The 21,812-nt window shown below is 45.1% G+C and overlaps 1 protein-coding gene across 1 annotated transcript; it reads right to left on the bottom strand.

The window, feature by feature from the left end:
- Window positions 1-13,492: 13,492 nt before the first annotated feature.
- On the bottom strand, window positions 13,493-18,119 carry LOC138772667 (keratin, type I cytoskeletal 19-like). The gene is made up of 8 exons (XM_069953225.1): window positions 17,457-18,119; window positions 16,618-16,700; window positions 16,355-16,511; window positions 16,105-16,266; window positions 15,893-16,018; window positions 15,101-15,321; window positions 14,934-14,962; window positions 13,493-13,646 (listed from the first exon to the last, which is right to left on the bottom strand). The coding sequence occupies exons 1-8, from the start codon at window positions 17,883-17,885 to the stop codon at window positions 13,573-13,575; spliced, it is 1,281 nt and encodes a 426-aa protein (XP_069809326.1). The 5' UTR covers window positions 17,886-18,119; the 3' UTR covers window positions 13,493-13,572.
- Window positions 18,120-21,812: the final 3,693 nt, after the last annotated feature.

Below are 21,812 nucleotides of genomic sequence, written 5' to 3'. Positions count from 1 at the left end.
CATGTAACTGATTTCCCCCCCCCCCTGCTCCCCGCCCCCCTGCTCCCCGCCCCCCCGCTCGAGCAGCATTTGTGATAGGATGCTGGGAGCGGGGAAACTGTATTCATATGCTCTGCGCTGTAATGAATCAGCCGTGCAACGCTGTCATTACAGCGCGGCGCATATGAATACAATTCCACCGCTCCCAACATCTTATCACAGGGGGGGGGGGGGGGGGGAGTCAGTTACATGCATTCCATGTCTGTGTGTGAATGCGGCCTCAAGCTTAAATTTATATGATATAATGATTTTTCGCGCAATAACTCTTACATGTAATAGGGCCCTTATATTTTAAATAAACACACTGCCTTAATAAAGATTGGTTTACAGAGGAAAAGTTTGGACATTAGTGTCTGAATGGAGGATGTCAATCTACAGAACCTCCACCAATCCCCAAGGATCTTGGATGTTCCTTAAAGTGTAACTGTCATTTTTTTTTTTTTTGCAGAAATCAGTAGTAAAAAGCTTCTTTCTGTACTCAAGGAGCAATTTCCCAGCCCCCTCACCTCTTATCTGTTCATTATCAGGCAAATCTGTCTTCATTACAGAGAAGCAAAGTGAAGACGGGTTCTGCTGTGTCCATTATATCCTATGGAGGGGGGAGGGGCCAAAGGAGACGAGTGAGCAGGAAGAAGAGACAAAAAAAATATATTGAATATTCGAATATTTCACTATTCGCTCATCACTATTCACCACTTTATAGTAATATTGTTCAGTGTACAGTATTAGTAAGTGTACTTACTGTATAAACTGGCAGCAGCTCCCTGTGTACCTCACAGAGCTAAAATCAGACTCCTCTCCTCCAGGCTGTACTGCCCTGCTCTGTGGTGAGCCTGTCCATAAGATGGCCGACATGGAGGAGCATGTGACCAGCGCCACCCCCTGTGTAAACGACTGAGCCTGTATATGTCTATGGAGGACACTGGGGGAGGGGCATGGTCACATGCTCCTCCATGTCGGCCATTTTATGAACAGGCTCACCACAGAGCAGGACAGCCCAGCCTGGAGGAGGGGAGTCTGATATTAGCTCTATGAGGTACACAGGGAGTTGCTGTTAGTATATACAGTGAGTATACTTACTATAACTGTACACTGAACTATTTTATTATAAAGTGGCCAACCCCTTTAATGCAATGCAAAGTAGTATACTCAAGATGTTTAAAGGAGAAGTCCGGCGAAAATATTTATTTAAGTATTGTATTGCCCCCCAAAAGTTGCAACCCATTCGCGCCTGCACCCGTTCAAAAGGCTCCATTCCATCTCAATTCTTTGAGCGGACAGCGGAATCCACCTGACCATAGAATGGAATCTACAGCACAATTCTGTAGTGTGATCCCACCCTTACTCTCTGAGTGCAATTACTTCATAGAAAAATTGAAACATAAAAGATTGTCGGCAGAAAAAGACCACCTGGTCCATCTAGTCTGCCCTTGTAGTAAGGCTGGGTTCACACTACGTTTTTGCAATACATTTTTCCCAAAAAATGGATGGAAAAACAGATGCATTTGTGTGCATCCATTTGATCCACTTTTCCATTGATTTCCACTATGAGGCTATGTTCACACTGCATATGTTTCCGGCCGTAGTGCAGACCGCGAATATACGCACATAGTTTTGAGGTTCATGTGTTCGCTTGAAAGTATACGATATACGCCCGCACAATGCACACTACGTATGAGCTTACGGCCGGATCGTATACGGCGCAGTGAAAAATGAACAAGACCATTGTTTTAGGACAGAAATGTTGAAACTCACGGCCGTGGATTTCCATGCGGTCCCGTACGAAGTACTTATTTCAGCCTAATTGAACTTGATTTTTCGATCCAAAAGGTTCTGTGTGGTTTACGGGGCTGGGCGAAGATTTCCAAGTAAATGACCTGCCTCAGATCGCTTCGAAACAAGCTAGGGAAGCATAACTCTACTACGGGCGTATGTTCGTGGTTCTTACGCATCCGGCCACATGTCTATTTTTCCCACGCCCGTAGTTTCAGCCGCACATGTACGGCGGCGTATGAAATGCGGCCGGACTCATACGCAGTGTGAACATAGCCTAAAAAAAAAGGATCAACATGCATCCGTTTTTTTTTTAACGCACACAAAAAATTTAGTCAACCATGGTTTTGTGTATGTTAAAAAAACTGACCCGTTTTGATCCATGTTTTTTTTTTTTTTTTTTTTTATAATGAAAGTCAATGGAAAAGCAGTTAAAAAAAAAAAAAAAAAAAGATTGTAAAAACGTAGGGCCACATGTATCATCCTGCGAACTGATGATTTTCGGCGGAAAGTGCCGATTTGCGTATTTTTTTTATACGCAAATGGCCGATCTGTGAATAAAATATTCGCAAATCGGCACTTTCCGCCGAGTACGCCAGGGGGGCGGAAAGGGGGCGTGTAGTGGGCGGAACGGAGGGCGCGGACTCAGAGTCCGCACGATTTACCATCCGTTCCGCCCAAATATACGCCGAAAACCTACTCCAGTCCTCAGCTGGTGTAGGTTTTCGGCGGTGCGCACCGGCGCGCACGGGATTTATGTAGAGGCAGTCCGCCTCTACATAAATCTCCGTAGCGCCGGAGCTGCGGGGGCATTTTTAAGTCCGGCGTAAAAAACGCCGGACTTAATAAATGCCCCCCGTAATGTCAACCCAGCCTAATTAATTTCTTATTATCTTAGGATAGATATATGTATATCCCAAATCACCTTCAAATCACAAATATCCAAAGGATTGTAAGCCCTCGCGGGCAGGGTCCTCTCTCCTCCTGTACCAGTCTGCTATTTGCCTTCATGTAATGTGATTTTGATTTTGTATTGTTCCTGTTTGTTACCCCCATCGCTTGTATAGCACTCTGGAATTAAAGGAAACCTGTCAGCTGGGATGACGGCGCAGAGTTTGCCCAACCGCCCGGTGGAGCCCCGGATACTTACCCTTTCCTGCAAGTCCCGCTCCTGGACCCGTTTCCGGGACGGAGATCTCGCCGTCGGAAGCAGTGCGCGCGCTCAGCAGAGATGAGTCCGATGCCTATAGAGAATGACTGCTCCAGTCATTCTCTATGGGCATCGGACTCATTTCAGGTAATTACCATACAGCACGCGCGCACCTTACGGCGCCAAAATCTCCTTCCGAGAACCGGGTCCAGGAGCTGGGGGGTTCGGTAGGGGCTTGGCGCCATCCTCCCGGGTGACAGGTCCCCTTTAAGGACGCTTTATAAATAAATAATAAAGATAATAATAAAAGGATCCAGCTTCAGGATCTCAGGAGTAAATTTATAAAGGAAGCTACATATCATGAATGAGGAATATTGGAGAAGAAGAGTGCAGCACTTAAAGGGTTAATCTCTGCACCAAGTCCAACCTTGCACAGTAAGAATGTAGGTTCATACCCTGCAGTTAGTTTATATATCTCATTTCAGCTTTACTAGAAGTTCTCTCATTCCTAAAGGCTCATAGGGTTGAACTATCTACTTTCACCTGCCAATATACTATAAGCAGCCTGGGGACAGTAAGGCGGAACTAACGTCTTGTGCTGCATGCCACAGTTCGCCAAAGGACCCCTCGGGGAAGTTTGGGGGTCGGCTAGAAGGCCACGTTGCCCCAATTAAATGGAACGTGAACCGACAGAAATATTTCTGTAATTATTGCTTAGAGGAATCCATTCATGTACATTCATGTATAGTAGGAGGACAGTATGACTGTATAAAGCCTAGTGTAGATTTATATTGAATACAATAAGGGGAATACTTACCTATGCACCTAGTGCATTACATGGGTCCTTTGCCATGACAGACCCCCATTATTAGTCAATATCAGTCCATCATACATTGTTGGGGTCGGTCATGGAAGATTACCATGTAACAGTAATAATAATTTAATGCCCTGCTTAACCCTATAATGTCCCTGGTTAGCCATTCAGGACTTATGTACTGAATCTGGCTAACCAGGCATGGTGTGTACTATAAGAAATGAAAATAGTACTTTGCAGCACTCACCATATATTCAGCTTTATTAATTAAAATGAATTGAAGGACACACGAGGAGCTCTCCTTCACTTGTTCTGTAGTGCCGGTGTTTTCATTACAAAGAGACTATGGTGTGTACTATAGCCAGGCCCCCTCACCCCCTCTATACTATAGCACCCAGACTCCCCTCCTCCTGGCTCCACTTACTGGTGCGCAGGCACTTCAGGGGCAGCACACAAAGAGGGAGAGAGGAGAAGGACCTGATCACATGACCCAAAGGTCCTCACATTTACTGTGTTGATATGGGCCTGACTACAGAAGAGGGGGGAAGACTGAGAAACTGCTGTGTGTCAGTGAGTATATGTATGTATCTGTATGCCAGCAACTGTGTTTGTGTATCTGTGACAGTGGAGTGTGTGTGTGAGTGCGTGCGTGCGTGCGTGCGTGCATGTGTGTTTGTGTAAGTCAGCAGTGTCTCAAGTGATTGACAGCTTTGTTCTGTGTATGCTGAGCTCTGATTTTTTGTTGTACACCCCCTTACCCCATTACACCCCAGAGTGTCTTTTGCTCTGAAGGGCCTGTCCTGTCCTGTCCTGCATTATAGATGGGCACTGATTTGAATAGGCACTGTGCAATACTCAATTTCCACTGTGGTGGCGCTGCAGGGAAATGAAGCACTGTGAGGTTTACCCACAGAAAATACACTCACCGGCCACTTTATTAGGTACACCTGTCCAACTGCACGTTACCACTTAATTTCTAATCAGCCAATCACATGGCGGCAACTCATTTAGGCATGTAGACATGGTCAAGACAATCTCCTGCAGTTCAAACCGAGCATCAGTATGGGGAAGAAAGGTGATTTGAGTGCCTTTGAACGTGGCATGGTTGTTGGTGCCAGAAGGGCTGGTCTGAGTATTTCAGAAACTGCTGATCTACTGGGATTTTCACGCACAACCATCTCTAGGGTTTACAGAAAATGGTCCGAAAAAGAAAAAACATCCAGTGAGCGGCAGTTCTGTGGGCGGAAATGCCTTGTTGATGCCAGAGGTCAGAGGAGAATGGGCAGACTGGTTCAAGCTGATAGAAAGGTAACAGTGACTCAAATAGCCAACCGTTACAACCAAGGTAGGCAGAAGAGCATCTCTGAACGCACAGTACATCGAACTTTGAGGCAGATGGGCTACAGCAGCAGAAGACCACACCGGGTGCCACTCCTTTCAGCTAAGAACAGGAAACTGAGGCTACAATTTGCACAAGCTCATCGAAATTGGACAGTAGAAGATTGGAAAAATGTTGCCTGGTCTGATGAGTCTCGATTTCTGCTTGAACATGACAATGAGTTCACTGTACTCAAATGGCCTCCACAGTCACCAGATCTCAATCCAATAGAGCATCTTTGGGATGTGGTGGAACGGGAGATTCGCATCATGGATGTGCAGCCGACAAATCTGCGGCAACTGTGTGATGCCATCATGTCAATATGGACCAAAATCTCTGAGGAATGCTTCCAGCACCTTGTTGAATCTATGCCACGAAGAATTGAGGCAGTTCTGAAGGCAAAAGGGAGTCCAACCCGTTACTAGCATGGTGTACCTAATAAAGTGGCCGGTGAGTGTAGTCACAATCTCCTATATGAGCAGATGACATTGGAAATGAGCTTCCTGGATGCCACCCTGTATGAGGAGGTTGTGTCATTGTTTCTGGAGCCCTACGCTCATGCCACACGAGGGTGAGCCTTGAGAACTTAAAGTGTTTGTGGGTGGGGTAAGGAACCTTCATGAAAGGGGCCCTCAGAGATGTCACTGGAAGAAACCAGAGAGCTTATCATTCTGTATGAGAGACTATAATGTAAGGGAACCAGTGGCTACATATCGAAGATGGGACATCGAAGATGGGACAATCTTAAAGTTGGCTGACCACGGGGCCTGTTATATAGGGCAATCATTGTGTTGCTGGTGATCGTGGTGATCTCAGTGGTGTTGGCCAAACACAGACAATTTGCTGATGCAGGTGGATTGGCTGTGGGGGCTGGGGTAGGAGTAGCTTCCTAGAGATGCAAGGGTGCACTATTGGTTCGAGTGTGTGTAACTTATAAGCATATGTAGATGTGTAATCAGCTGATTACAGGACCGAGAGTCGAATCCACACCAGAATATAGTAGCGCAGGAGTATATCAAATTGCACACAGCGGTGCAGCCAGAAGTTATCCAGAGGTAGATGGCATAATATATTCTTTATTACAACGCGTTTCGGCCCTATATCGTCTAACATGGGCCTTTATCAAGTGGATCCCTGTAAGACCCTGCTACCATCCACCGGGCTATATTTTATCACACGAGGAAGCGCCCCCTGTCTCCCCTCTTCTCATAACTTATAAGCATGCTATACCACTTAAAGGGGTTATCCAGTGCTACAAAAACATGGCCACTTTCTTTCAGAGACAACAAGACTCTTGTCTCCAGTTCAGGTGCAGTTTGCAATTAAGCTCCATTCACTTCAATGGAACTGAGCAGCAAAACCCCACCCAAGCCGGAGACAAGAGTGGCACTGTCTCTGGAAGAAAGTGGCCATGTTTTTGTAGCACTGGATAACCCCTTTAATGTAAAAGTAACTGCCAAGTTTTTGTGCCTCTCAAACAGAAGTAAAATAGACTTCTAATATACCACAAAAGGTGTCGGCAACAATTCAGTGGTGTGTCATCCCTTACTAATGTGTGCCTCCAATATAATACTTTTTACATTCTCCTTAAACGGTATGTTCACCTAGTATAGCCTAATTTCCATCGCTCTTTGCCAGCCTATAATGCCCCATGCATTGACTAAAACTTACGTGCTCCATTAGAGTACCAACCAGAAATCACTGTCACTAAAGAGTACAGGCCTCAAGTACGCCAGAGAGCAGGCAGCAAGGTAAAGAGGCTGGGAGTGGAGCTGGCTTGCAATAAAGTATAGGATGCCCATGGTTGGAAATATTAGTGCAATAGGATGACCTACAGCACCTTTATGCGCTAAGGCGGCCATGATAGCTGCTTTGCTTTAGTTGAATATACCTTGAATATTTGGATTTCTAGGTAGATGGTAAATTTAACACCAAGTAGACTTCCGGTTCCGGCGCGGTCATGTAAGAACGCACACCAGAGGAGCTCCCGGTGTGAGGCCACACTGTACCTTGCAAAACCGCCGCAGACGGCGACAGACCAGCCCGGGGAGACGAGGCAGCAGGCGGCTAGCAGGGGGACGAGCAGATGGAGCGATATCTGCTCCGCAGCACCCAGAAACAGCCCCAGACGCCGGGCCACATGGCGGCAGACGGATCCAACATGGCGCTGGAGGAGGAGCGCACAGACACAGGCGGCTCCCAGCAGGCAAGTGAAGGCTGGCGGGACTCAGAACCGGGGCAACGGCAGCAGGATCACGGCTCGGTGGGACCGGCACATCCTCCCGACAACACAGGGGGAGTGAGTGGAAGTGACGCCAGCCAGGACCCGCAGCGATCCGGCACAAGGGAGGTGGAAACAGGACCTAGAGCCGGTAACCATGTGCTCTCTGTGGGAGAGACTCAGCCTGTAAAGGCAATGCTAGGGAGTCCCTGCCAATACCAAGCTCCCTCAGACAGTCCTGCATTCCCATCCCAGACCCCACTACAGGGAACTGTGACACAGAACAATGCCCAAGGTCAGCTGCTGGAATATACTGGGGAAACAGGCAGTGATGCCAGCATTACTAACTATACCTACTCACAGGGAGGACAGTCACCTGTAATTGACTATAAGCTATTGGCAGCAGCAGTTACACAGCACATAATCCCGAACATGCAGAGAATAATAGAGGATGCTTTTAAAACCTCTCTGTCTCAGATACGTAAGGAGGTTACTGATCACGCCACCAGAATTGAGGTGGTGGAACAACGTGTTTCTGCTCTAGAAGATGAAAACGACTTCCTTCGTTCCCGTGTACGCCAATTATATGACGTCACTGAGATTATGGAGGACAAAATAGACGATTTGGAAAATCGTTCCAGAAGGAACAATTTGCGCATCATAGGGATATCGGAGAAAATTGGCACAGCTGACCTACAAACATTCTGTGAGCGGGACATACCAAGGGCCCTTGACTTGCCCCATGCATGTAGGATTGAAAGGGTGCACAGACTGGGCATGCCCCCCAGTATCCGCGAGAATGTGCGGGATTCGATGAACACAAGACCTCGTCCAGTTATATTTCGACTGCTAGACTTCAACGATAAAACGGCTATCCTACAAGCTTACAGGAAGAGGTCTCAGCCCCTGGAGGTACAGGGCATGCGCCTCATGATCTTTGAGGATTACTCTGCAGAAGTCACGAAACGGCGCAGAGCTTTCAGCAATATTTGTACAGCTTTATTCAAGGCGAAAAAGAAATTCCAGCTGCAATATCCGGCCACCCTGCGCATTTTTCATACCGATGGCTCAATGTCAACTTACAAGTCACCTAAGTTGGCGGAAGAAGCCTTCAGGAGAAATGAGCCCTTCTGTGTATCACAGCCGTCCAGTCAGCGGTCACAGGGCCGACCCGCCCAGAGTACAGCCCTCCGTCCGGAACAGTCCTCGCCCAAGGAGCAGCGCAGGCGCATGCGACGTACCAGACGCGCCAGAAGTCGCTCCAGGTCTCCCTCCCCTGACTGAGATGGTTGATGGCGAGGTTGAAACCCTGCCGCTCGAGGGACAGTAGCAAGTACCTCGCATACACCTGCTTAGATGGTTATTGTTATCATTTAACACTTTTCTTCCTTACATAGCAATGGTCCTGCTGATATCTTGATCCTCGGGGCATGACTTTTTGTATACCCATGTAGTGGCGCCCCCACGGGAGCCCGTTGCATGGCTGAAAAAAGAGAAGTCTCATGCTCGAAGATGGAGAGGCAGTCTCATGCTATCAGGCCCTCTCACGAGATGACAAATCACTTTTGTTTGGTTATGTTTTGTTGTTGTTTTTATGTATTCCGAGTTTTGTTTAGGAGACACACGGTATATGGCATAGGGGACACATGGGTTTTTTTTTTTTTTTTTTCTCTCTTTCTATACCCTCGGGGGGAGAGGGGAGGGGGGAATCCAACTATGAGCTCAGACAGATTTGTGGTCACAGGGTACTCACTGCTGAAAATATTCTCTCTAAGGCTGTCTTCTTATTACAATTTATCCTTGCATTCTATCTTTGTCTCGACTCATCATGGTTAGACTCATAACATGGAACGTTAAGGGGTTGAGATCACCCAATAAGCGAGTGCAGCTACTCCGCTTTCTGAAGAAACACCGCCCCGACATTGTAATGATGCAGGAAACCCACCTAGAAGCAGAGGACATGGATAGAATGCAACGATTCTGGGTTGGAAGCGTTTATGGGTCCCCATCAGTGAATGGTAAGGCGGGAGTTATTACGCTGATCCATAGGTCTTTCCAATTTAAGCTAGTATCTCACACTAATGATGCTGAGGGAAGGGTCTCGCACTTGATTATAGAACACCAAGGGGACCAATATAGCATTTTTAACGTCTACGCCCCCAATGGGGATAACACAACCTTTTTTGCAGGGCTGGCAGATAGACTAAATGCTGATACCACTCAGAAGAAAGTAGTGGGAGGGGATTTTAACACGGTCCTCGACCCAAAGGAGGATAGGAAGGGACCCTCAGCAAACCCTACGCAATACCGTTCTAGAGATAAAGTGCTGCCGGGTTTCCTGGAACAAACGGGTCTGGAGGACGCATGGCGCCTCGCACATCCAGCTGACAGGGATTTCACCCACTTCTCACACCCCCACCAATCCTGGTCTAGAATAGACTACATTCTGACTAGCCCAATACTCAGTCGCAGGGTAGAGTCGATAAAGCATGGGGACCTAGTTATCACGGATCATTCACCGGTTGTATTGAACCTATTCCCATCCTGCCCGATGGGCAACGAGTATATCTGGAGGTTTCCCTCCTTTATGACGGAGGATGAAACGTTCGTTGAGCTTTTGAGGGGGTGGTGGACGGAATTCGACTATTATAACGCGGAACACAAATCCACTCCTCAACTATTCTGGGAAACTAGTAAAGTCGTCCTCAGAGGTAAATTAATAGCTCATGTCACCTCGATGAAAAAAAAAACCGCCGCCCAATACAAAAAGGCGAGTGATCACCTTAGAGGCGCTTACACAGCCTTCCTGGGGGACTCATCTGACTCCAACAGGGAGGCCTGGCAAGCAGCAAAGGCTGACTATGAGCTATGGCTAGACAGGCGGGATAGGATGTATCGCTCCCAAGGCGAGGTGGAATTTTTCCGCTACGGTAATAAGGCGGGCAGACTCTTGGCTAGACTAGCAAAAGGTAGACATCCCCCGGCCCATGTACTGGCACTGAGAGACCAACAGGGGACCCTGCACACTACCTCGACCCAAATAAATAAAATTCTAGGGGATTATTACACATCACTCTACTCCACACCCCCCCTTGGAGACGGGTACCTTGTCCACTTTCCTGGCGGATTTATCACTTCCCTCCCTCTCTGAGGAGCAGCAGGAGGTGCTAAACTCAGAAATCACTGAGGAGGAAGTTCGTAGGGCTATAAAGGCCTCCTCAAATGGCAAGGCTCCCGGACCCGACGGGTTCACGGGGGAATTTTTTAAAACATTAATAGACCACATCGCACCTAGCCTCACTACACATTTTAACTCTATGTTCACCACTGGCAATGTCCCGGCAGGAGCAAAAATGGCGTACATAAAAGTTCTCCCTAAATCGGGTAAAGACCCCACGGACCCGGGATCATACCGCCCAATCTCGCTAATAAATCATGACATTAAATTGCTGACCAAAACGCGGACCGACTAGCCAATTACATGCCTGACCTGGTGGGGGAGGCGCAGGTGGGTTTTATTAGAAATAGATCGGCAGTTACTAATATTAGAAAAGTGCTAGTGGTCTTGGATAGGATCCGACACCGCCCTCAGCCAAACGACAACCCTGCTTTATTATCTCTAGACGCGGAGAAAGCGTTCGATAATGTTCGTTGGAATTGGCTGTGGACGGTGTAAGAAAAATTCTCCATTGGAGGGCGCTTTCAGGCATTTCTGGGGGGCCTATACACTGATCCGATAGCGAGGGTCCATACCCCGGGGCTCTTATCAGCCCCAATCCCATTAGGAAGGGGCACCCGACAGGGATGCCCGCTGTCCCCTTTATTGTTCGACTTGACCATAGAGCCTCTAGCCAAATATCTAGAAACCTCGGACATGTTCGAGGGTATTCAGGTGGGTGGCAGATCAGTTAAAACGACCCTCTTTGCAGACGATCTCCTGATTTTTCTTAATAACCCCCACATCAGCCTGCCCACTCTATTTTCTTTCCTGACTGATTATGGTAAGCTTTCAGGATATAAAATAAATTTTGGGAAGAGTGAGCTTCTCCCTCTGGGCCCATCTCCCCCCCCTTGGACGCGTGTAGATAGGCCATCTTCTGTACAGGTAGCTAAGTCACATATAACCTATCTACGGATCAAGGTGGGGAAAACGCCAGATTCTCTGTACTCATTAAACTACCCCCCATTATTGAATAAAATCTATGCAGAACTGCGTAAGTGGGCACAGCTACCAATCACCTTTATGGGGCGATGTCACCTGGTAAAGATGGTCAGTTTTGCGCAGTTGTTGTACCCACTTCAAACCCTCCCCCTGCTTATAAAACATACTGATATAAATAAACTTCGCCAGACTTTCTCCAAATTCATATGGGCGGGTAGACGCCCAAGAATCGCCTTCCAAAAATTGGCCCTATGCAAATCGGATGGGGGGCTCAACTTCCCAAATGTTAGGGGATACAATATAGTCTGTCTTCTCCGTCATGTTATCGACTGGCTACATGGCTCCTCTTATCATTCTAACTTCCCCCTTGAGTCAGCACTTCTTCAGCCTTGGAACCCGGTAGCACTTCTTCACACCTCCCACTCCCGAATGCCGACGCAGCTTAAAAGCTTTGCCATTCTGAAAGATACAGTAATGGCGTGGAGAGAGGCACGAAAGATATTTAAACTTCCTTTTCTGTTGTCCAAAAGGATGCCTCTCTTTGGACATCCAGAACCCCCTTGGGGAAGTTCCCCTGGATGGGCTGTGACATGGGTGGCCAGGGGAGTCACCCAGGCGGGCCATTTAATTAATCCTGAGAGTAGGCAGTGGTTTACCCCATCGGAAATCCTGTCTAAATTTCTAAATTTCTTAAATCTTCCTCAGTCTCACTTCCTCTATGTCCAGCAGGTGTATGCCTTCTGCTCCACCAGATTGCGGAACTTGGGGGAAGAGGCTCAAAGCCATACTTTAGATGACATCATGGGAGCCACTCCTGGAAAGACCTCTATCTCAGTGTTGTATAATGCCCTTAGAAATTCTTTCCTAAAAATTGATAGGGCAGCCCTGTTTCCGACCTGGGCTAGATGGACGTCTGATCAACAAATCCAGGAACCTATCTTGCAAGGGTGGCACAAGGTCAGAAAATGCATAATAAATGAAAGATGGAGAGAAACTTATTTTAAATTAGCACATAATGCACTCTATGGTTTCAACATACTTCCCTCTCCGCAATTCCCTGACAGAATCACAGCTTGCCCAAAATGTGACCAGCCCCTCACTAATCTGTGGCATGGGGTGTGGAGCTGCAGGCATTCCCAAACATACTGGAGGGCCATAGCTACCTATGTTCACACGCACTGGAAGATAGAGATATCACACTCCCCCCAGGCCTTTCTCTTCCATCAATTAAGACCCCCGGAGGAAGACACAGTGGTAAAGGTACCAGACGTAGTACACATAGTCACACATGTAGCATTGCGGTGTTTGTTCCAGGAGTGGCTCTCAAGTAGGACTCCAGATGTCCCTATGGTAATATCTCAGTTAAAAAGGCTATTTGGCATAGATAGAGTTTATGCTGAAAGACACAAACACACAGGGATTAAGGGGTTCTTCGACCGTTGGCGCTCCTTCTTGGAAACCCATCACACAGCTCAGGAGATACATGACATAATGTACCCTTTTAGATATACTGAGTGGTACTGTCGACATGATCTGGCAGGAACTTTGGGGTGTCTACGTGTCCGGCAGTCAACTCTAGTAGTCCCTGACCGCACTGTATCTCCTTAGCTGTCCTTGTGTCCCAGAATAGGGTTGGGTGATGGGACAAGGGAGGCGAGGGGGGGGGAATCTTTCCAACTACTTGTTATGGTACCAAGATATGAAAGATTATCGTGTCCAGATACGAATGTGTATTCAGTCGTTTTGTGTTGCCCTGTGACATGCCAGATGTCTCTGACCCTTTACAATATGTTTCTACATGTGCCTAAACTGTGGTATTTCAGTTTCTGTTATTTCTCTCTTTTTCTTCTTGTGAGAGAAGTTGTGTATGTAAAAAACTTGAAAATTGAATAAAATTTATTTAAAAAAAAAAAAATTTAACACCAAGACGAAAACACATCATCATATGACTGCAATGTTTTATTATTGCAAAAATCATTAACACTTATAGTTTTATGATTCATTTGCAATACTGGAGCCAACATCTTCTTGTAGATCACTTCTTTACGGATGAAGAGGACTCTTCTTTCACGATGGTGTGAACTTTAGTGGTGGTTGTTGTTGTTGATCCTGAGAGTAGAAAAATAAATTAATACCACGCTACATACTACATATAGAAAAAGTATCTATAGACCCTATTTTTCTAGGTCCATACACCTTCAGGAATTAACATTTACAGAGAGTCCCCTCGTTTTTGTAACTTGTAAATTTAAAAAAATTTACATCGGAATTCCAACAACCTTCGACCTCATGAACTTGTGATATTTCCTATGTATGTGTTATCTGTGTTTTTTTATGTCTTTCAGTTGGGGTATTTTTACATCCGGACCGGTGTGTCTGTCATTGGCCTGTTTCCTCCGTACACTGTGTCCTATCTCCCTTCCTTTGGATTGGCACAGTAGGGTTATATTTTGAACTAGATGAATTTTATCAACTATGTAACACTAAGTGGAGCCGCATACTGTGATGTCACTCATGTAAAGCAACACAACGTGATGTCACTCACAGTGAGTGTGCTAGCGTTGTGAGTGAACCTTGTATGAATCAAGGTATGTTAACACACAATGACCCTTCATGACATGCATACATAGCCTTAAAGAGGTTATCCAAGATAGCCTATTAAAATGAGCTGTTTGGTGCCCTCACTACATGGAGAATGAAGCTAGATACAGTTAGCTTGTACTCGGCAAAGTGGCAGCTCCGCATTACTGCAGCTTCAGCTCCTATTGAAATGATTGAAGCTAAGGCTGCAGTAACCTGATGCCGCCACAGCAAGGAGTATAGAACCAATTGCTTCCGGACCCATTCTCCCCTCCGAACCACTCCCCTACAATTCTTTTGTTTGTGGGGTGCAAACAAACACCAGAGGACTCTTTCAGAAGTATTCTCCTCTCTCCTTATTCAGGAATTCATAGAAAGCCAAGACAAGTAGGCATGTAAATAAGGGGTGTCACAAGACATATCAGAGAGTTGAATGAGAGTTTAGCCAATAGCTGTTTTAAGACAGTTTAAAGTGTAGCTGTCAAAACTATTGACATGTTGTAGAGACTTGTCAAAAATTTTGATGGGTCAGAGTCTGAGAGCTAGAAAAAATGGGGAGAAAAGGATGCAACTGAGCTCTCCTTGCTCTCTGTGCCTGGAACCAAGACAGTCCCATTGATTTGGGATTCTTGGTCATGTGGCACAGATCTAGGAGAGAAAACACTGAATGCGCAACTATCCTGTCCCATTCGGGTGGAGTCTGAACCCCCGATGCAAAGTTTTGGCATGTCTATACAATATGTCAAAGATAGTTTTTTTCTGACAGTGTCCATTTTAGTTGTCTAATGTCATTCACTTGGTGTATAAAATGTTTACCTGCACTTTCCTTCTGAGACGCACCAATGCTGTAAAAATAAGGAATAATATCAGGTTTTGTACATTGTCATATAATATTAAAAATGCAGATAAATGTTATCATCTTGTTTAAGCATCTTCCATGCACTGTGTATTGGCACAATTTCAAATATAATGGCGGTACTCACCTGTGGTCATGTTCATCCAACAATTTACGGTAAGTAGCAATTTCAGCCTCCAAGTGAGCCTTAATGTCCAGGAGGTTCTTGTACTCCATATTCTGGCGTTCCAAGTCAGAACGAAGGTCTCCAAGTTGAGCCTCCATGCTGCCAATTACATTCTGGATATGATGAAGCTGGTTGGCGTATCGGCCCTCGGTCTCTGCTATGGAGGCCTCTAGTCCTGCTTTCTGATGGGAGGTAAGGAAACCATATTGAACTCCATTCCTTCTATACTTCTAATATTTCCTAAAGGGGTCACATCTGAGCTTGTTACCCCCTCCATGGAATTGGGGATAAAAAGCTAATCACTGGGGGGGTCCAACCCAACTGATCTGGAGAACAGTTATCCAATTGCACTTCAAAGAATGGAGCACTCAGTGCGCCTGCACAGCCTCCATGGCCATAGCTTTGTTCATTCTTTATAGGGCTGTCAATGCTTTTAGGGCTAAACTTGGAAGTACTTATTGGTCCCATAGGGAAAAATGGAAAGCAGGCTGCGAAGGCTGTCTAGGCACTCCATTTATTGGGGCAATCTTGCATCCCCCTTGTTGGGATTGGTGGAGGTTCTGGAAGTGCAAGCTTTGGGACCCCCACTGACCATGGGAATGAAAGAATGCATGGCTAGTGTAATGTGGCATCTCCTTCTGAATATTTCTTGTCACTCTTTTCCACTTGGTGGTATATGGAACTGCAGTTAGTCTGCCCACTTGATTCAGGCTAATGTATTATATATTACGTCCCTCGATTCAGTAGACTTACCATGCTGTGTTGAGACTGCAGCTCAATCTCTAGTCCCTGCAATGTGCGTCTCAGCTCAGTGATCTCCGTTTTGCTGGACTGAGTTTGCTCTGTGTGAGCAACCACTTCCTTCTGGAGGGATTCACTCTACAAATTGGAAGATCAAATCAAAGTATGTCATAGAGAAAAAAGTGATGGAAGATAGATGGATTATTGGGTATAAAGATAGATACCTGAGTCAAGAACCAGGTCTCAGCATCCCTCCTGTTCTTCTCAGCAATATACTCATATTGCTCTCTCATATCGGACAGTGTTTTGGTCAGGTCGGCCCCTGGAGCTGCATCCATCTCTACACTCACTGTGCCTCTCATCTGCTGACCCTTCTCACTCATCTCCTGAGGAGACAATAGCATAAAAAAATCAAACTTCTTCAGGTCTTCTTTGTCAGTCTAAAGTAACACTTGTAGACTGTAGATGTCTCACCTCCTCATGGTTCTTCTTCAGGTAGGCCAACTCTTCCTTTAGGTTTTCAATCTGCAGCTCTAAGTCAGATCTGGTAAGGGTCAACTCATCCAACACTTTACGCAAACCATGGATATCGGCTTCAACACTCATTCGCAGGGACTGCTCATTCTCATACCTGAAAAAGATAATGGTAAAGGAGTCTAATGTTTGGAAGGAGAGCCCTTTACCAATGGACTGTATTTAGTATATGGTATTGATCTATTCGGCAATCATAAACTTACTTAAGCTTAAAATCATCAGCTGCGAGACGGGCGTTGTCTATCGCCAATAAGACTTGATTGTTCTCAGTGTTTGCATTGAGGATCTGTAAAGATAAAGGGACATTTCTGGTCAAGGACCCTACATATTTTACTTTTACATACTTACAACCTGGAAGGCCAACTCTTTGAGAAGACCCCCCCCCCCTGATTTTCTATTGTTTGTATGTTAGCCTACTCAAGATGAGTTAGCAATTTTGGGTGGCTGTCTCAAAGGACATTGTAGAGAAGAATCTCTTACTTAGGATTGCCCATTAGGAGCCAGAATAAAGTCTCAATGAGTGGTTCTATTGTACAGTCCATACATTTCTAGCATATGTATTTTTAAAGCCTGGAATGAAGAATCTGAAACAATACATCTGATAAATCTGATGTTCATAGCAGATTTATTAGACTACAATCCCAAAAATAAATCTAGTTAGTTTCCAATAGTTACACTCACTATAAATTATCTATAGACAAAATTAGGAGTCTAATCTTTGGAAGGAGATAACAATGGCAGCCCTTTACCAATAGACTGTATTTAATATATGGTATTGATACATTCGGAATTGTGTAAATTAAAAATATAGCAATTGTTAAAAAACGACCATGGTCACTTATTAACATCTATTCTCATTAGAGATTAACATGCTCAGATTCGTCCGAACCTGCATCCATCTTCTTTAGCTATCGGTAATCAAATGCAGAGTGTTTAGGCTTGGACGAATCTGAACGTGCTTGAGGTTTCTCATTTTTAGTTCTCATAATTTCCCCACAAACAAAATCAACTGAAGCTATATTGTAGCAACTTTGCTAGTTACCTTTTCCCGCAGTTCTTCAATTGTGGTGTAGTAGGGGGAATAGTTTTCTTCACGCACAGTGATTGACCCTTGCTTCTCGTACCACTCATGGATCTTGCGCTCAAGGTCGGTATTGGCTTCTTCCAATGAACGCACTTTGTCCAAGTAATTTGATAGACGATCATTAAGATTTTGCATGGTGTACTTCTCATTCCCAGAGAGCAATCCATCTCCACCGTGGAAAGCAGAGCTTCCACCAAAGGATGCTCCACTACCAAATCCAGAAGAGCTGCTTCCCACACCAGAAGATATAAACCTTGAAATGGATTGAGAGATCCCTGCACCTCCAAAACCACTATGACCGCTTGATCCACCAAAAACTCCAGGTAGCCGAGAGGAGATGCCGCTTCCCCCCCTTGAAGTGCTACTATGAGAATAGCTATAACTCATGGTGGCAACGAGAGATGGAGCAGGATGCAAACTAGTAAGACACCTGTTGGAATTGGTTTGAAGCGTTCATCCAGCCACTCTTTATGGTGTCCCCATCTGTCGTTGCTATGGTAAACATGTATACATGATAGATGTAGACTCCTACTTGGACCCGTGCCACCTTGATAGCTTTCCAAACTTGACTTATCGCAGATTCCTCTCTTGCAGATGCGTATCAGAGTTTCATTCTCTTCTTTTCTCCGAGAACAAAGACAGTACTCAGTATTCTGCCTAGGGCTATGAGCTCGACATCAGGTTACCTTTCGCTATTTGTCAAAGAGTAAATACAGGTTCCCACTGCCTTGAGTAAATAAACTTGTACTTTTCAAACAAAGAAGATATTAACTATAAAAAAGGGCAATTTTAAGATTATCGACTACATTTTTTTGATTATTTTTGACATTTGTCACAGAAGCAAACAAGACCTGCATTGAGTAAAAGAGCTGACAATAATCTGTTCCTCTTTCGTAATACACACAATGGTGCACTCCAAATCAGATCAACACATCAATATTCATCCGATATGCAGGAAGTTTTTCTCATAAAATAAAAGCTTGTACTGGAAGGAAAACAAAAAATAGAGTTCCGGAATACTTACATTTCATCGGATTTGGAAATCCTACCCAAAAACTGTATTTAATTATTGTCTTCAAAACTGTCACTCATGTCCATGGACCATATCTGGTATCGCACCTTAGGCTCATCTAAATTCATACTGCAATACCAGACACAGCCCATGTGTAACATGGGCATCATTCCTCCATTCACCACTGGCAGCCCCTTGGCCCTGCCCGCTCTTCCACTGCATCCACCATGTGGGACATGGCAGTGTCCTCTCTTCTCCCGCCCTGTGCTTCTCCCTCCCTGCCCACTGCTGCAGGTGGTCCTCTAGGGCACAAGCTCTAGTTAAAAGGGCCAGTGGGCTCTGTATTATTTCTATCTTAATCTATCATGATTCTCCAACACCACTTTAAACCTTCACAACCCATTGATTTTTGGTTGACCATTGTTTGTTCCTTGTGTTCCTCAGCGACAATGTTGTTCTTGTGTCTGTTATTCCATGTATCCCTACCCATGCCAGTTCCTTGGACTACACTTGCCTTCTTGACCCCATCTGTACTGTTTGCCTCTCCCGTTGCCGACCACCCTGATCCTCCCATTGTTTAGCTACACTGCTGCCTCATCTCTGGTACCTTTCTGAATCTCCTGTTTATCACCTGGCTGATGATTACATCTTTACTGCTTCATATTCGTGCTCTCTGCTTCTCAGGACAAGCCACTACCCACACCAGGACCATGCCTTTGGTGTACTCTAACAGCAGAGATCCAGTTCCATTGGTGTCAACTGGTTCGGTAGCACAACGGGTCCACATCTGCTGCCCATTACACCATGGACTAGAATGGCTCAACTGTGCCCATGCAAAGTCCTCCACAGCTTGTTCATAGAACAAATGTTTGCTTTAAAAATTTGTCTTTTGAAAGGTCTACTTGTGCACAAAATAGACGCCAAAAAATAAAAGACCTATTAACCCCTTCGTGCTGCAGCTAGTTTGGGCCTTAATGACCAGGCTAATTTTTCAAAATCTGACCTGTCTCACTTTATGCTCTTATAGCTCAATGATGCTTTAACGTATGCTAGCGATTCTGAGATTGTTTTTTCGTGACATATGGCACTTTATGTTAGTGGCAAAATTTGGTCACTACTTTGTGTGTTTTTTGTGAAAAACATCAAAATATCATGAAAAATTTAAAAAATTTGCATTTTATGAACTTTGAAATTCTCTGCTTCTAAAAAAAGAAAGTCGTAGCACATAAATTAGTTACTAAGTCACATTACCAATATGTCTTCTTTATTCTGGCATAATTTGGTAAACATATTTTACTTTTTTAGGTGTTATGGGGCTTAGAAATTTATCAGCAAATTATCACATTTTCGTGAAACTGATTTTTTTAGGGACCAGTTCTTTTTTTAAATGGATTTAGAAGTCTGGTATCCTGAAAACCCCCATAAGTGACCCCATTTTGGAAACTACACACCTTAAAGAATTAATCTAGGGGTATAATGAGTATTCACAATTAGGCAATAAAAAAATGGAAAATTTTAATTTTCCAATAATATATACGTTTAGATTAAAGTTTCTCATTTTCAAAAGGAATATGAGACAAAAAGCACCCCAAAATTTGTAATGCAGGTTCTCTTGAGTACAACGGTACCCCATATGTGGGCGTAAACCACTGTATGGGCACACAGCAGGGCTCAGAAGGAAGGGAGCGCCAATTAGCTTTTCCTATGAAAATTTTGCTGAAGAAGTTTCTGAGCGCCAGGTGCGTTTGCAGTGCCCCTGTAGTGTCAGCAGAGAGAAAACCCCCCATAAGTCACCCTATTTTGGAAAGTGCACCCCTCAAAGAATTCATCTTGGTGTGTGGTGACCATTTTGACCCCACAGGTATTACAGGAAAGTATTCAAAAGAAGACAGTAAAAATGAAAAACTCGAATTCTTCCAATAATATGTTCGTTTAGTTTGAAATTTCTCAATTTCACGAGGAACAAGAGGAAAAAAGTACCCCAAAATTTGTAACGCAGGTTCTCCTGAGTACAATGGTACCCCATATGTGGGCGTAAACCACTGTATGGGCACACAGGAGGGCTCAGAAGGGAAGGAGTGCCAATTAGCTTTTTCAATGCAGATTTTGCTGCAGAAGTTTCCGAGCGACAGGTGCGTTTGCAGTGCCCCTGTAGTGCCAGCGGAGTAAAATCTCGCCATAAGTCACTCCATTTTGGAAAGTGCACCCCTCAAAGTATTCATCTTGGTGTGTGGTGACCATTTTGACCCCACAGGTATTACAGGAAAGTATTCAAAAGAAGACAGTAAAAATGAAAAACTCGAATTCTTCCAATATTATGTTCTTTTAGTTTGAAATTTCTCAATTTTATGAGGAACAAGAGGAAAAAAGTACCCCAAAATTTGTAACGCAGATTCTCCTAAGTGAAAAGGTACCTCATATGTGGGCATAAACCACTGCATGGGCACACAGCCGGGCTCAGAAGGGAAGGAGCGCCAATTAGCATTTTCAGTGCAGATTTTTCTGAAGAAGTTTCTGAGCGTCAGGTGCGTTTGCAGAGCCCCTGTAGTGTCAGCAGAATAGATTCCCCCCAAAATTCACCCCATTTTGGAAAGTGCACCCCTCAAAGAATTCATCTTGGGGTGCGGTGACCATTTTTACCCCACAGGTATTAGAGGAAAGTATTCAAAATTGGCCAGTAAAAATGAAAAACTCGAATTTTTCCAATAATATGTTGGTTTAGTTTGAAATTTCTCAATTTGACGAGGAACAGGAGAGAAAACGTACCCCAAAATCTGTAACACAGGTTCTCCTGAGTACAACAGTACCCCATATGTGGGCATAAACCACTGTAAGGGCACACAGCAGGGCTCAGAAGGGAAGGAGCGCCAATTTACAGGAGCAAAACCGCAGCTAGTAATGGTTATTAGAATAGCGCAGTTACTAAAATAAAATAAAAAAAATGAGATTACAGGTAATGTGGGGTGGTTACGGGCAACCAGGGGTGGTTATGGGCAACCTGAGGTGGTTACAGGTAATCTGGGGTGGTTACGGACAACATGGGGTGGTCACGGGCAACCTGCTGTGGTTACGGCAACCTGGGGTGGTTATGGGCAACGTGTGGTGGTCACGGGCAACCTCCTGTGGTTACGGCAACGTGGGGTGGTTACAGGCAACGTGGGCTGGTTACGGGCAACCTGCTGTTCTTACAGACAATCTGGGATGGTTACGGGAAACGTGGGGTGGTTACGGGCAACCTGCAGTGCTTACAGACAATCTGGGGTGGATACGGGCAACGTGGGGTGGTTACGGGCAACCTGCAG

This window comes from Dendropsophus ebraccatus, chromosome 14, assembly GCF_027789765.1.
Source record: "Dendropsophus ebraccatus isolate aDenEbr1 chromosome 14, aDenEbr1.pat, whole genome shotgun sequence".
Taxonomy (NCBI): Eukaryota; Metazoa; Chordata; class Amphibia; order Anura; family Hylidae; genus Dendropsophus; species Dendropsophus ebraccatus.
Note: the sequence above shows the minus strand (reverse complement) of the source record. Positions and strands in the feature narration are given on the sequence as shown.

Excerpts from the sequence above, each read along its gene's own strand:
- LOC138772667 (XM_069953225.1), bottom strand. The coding sequence starts at position 17,885 with ATGAGTTATAGCTATTCTCATAGTAGCACTTCAAGGGGGGGAAGCGGC. Across the intron at positions 16,512-16,617 it reads GCTGATGATTTTAAGCTTAA|GTATGAGAATGAGCAGTCCC; the intron begins GTAAGTTTATGA and ends TATCTTTTTCAG. Across the intron at positions 14,963-15,100 it reads TTGGATGAACATGACCACAG|CATTGGTGCGTCTCAGAAGG; the intron begins GTGAGTACCGCC and ends TTATTTTTACAG.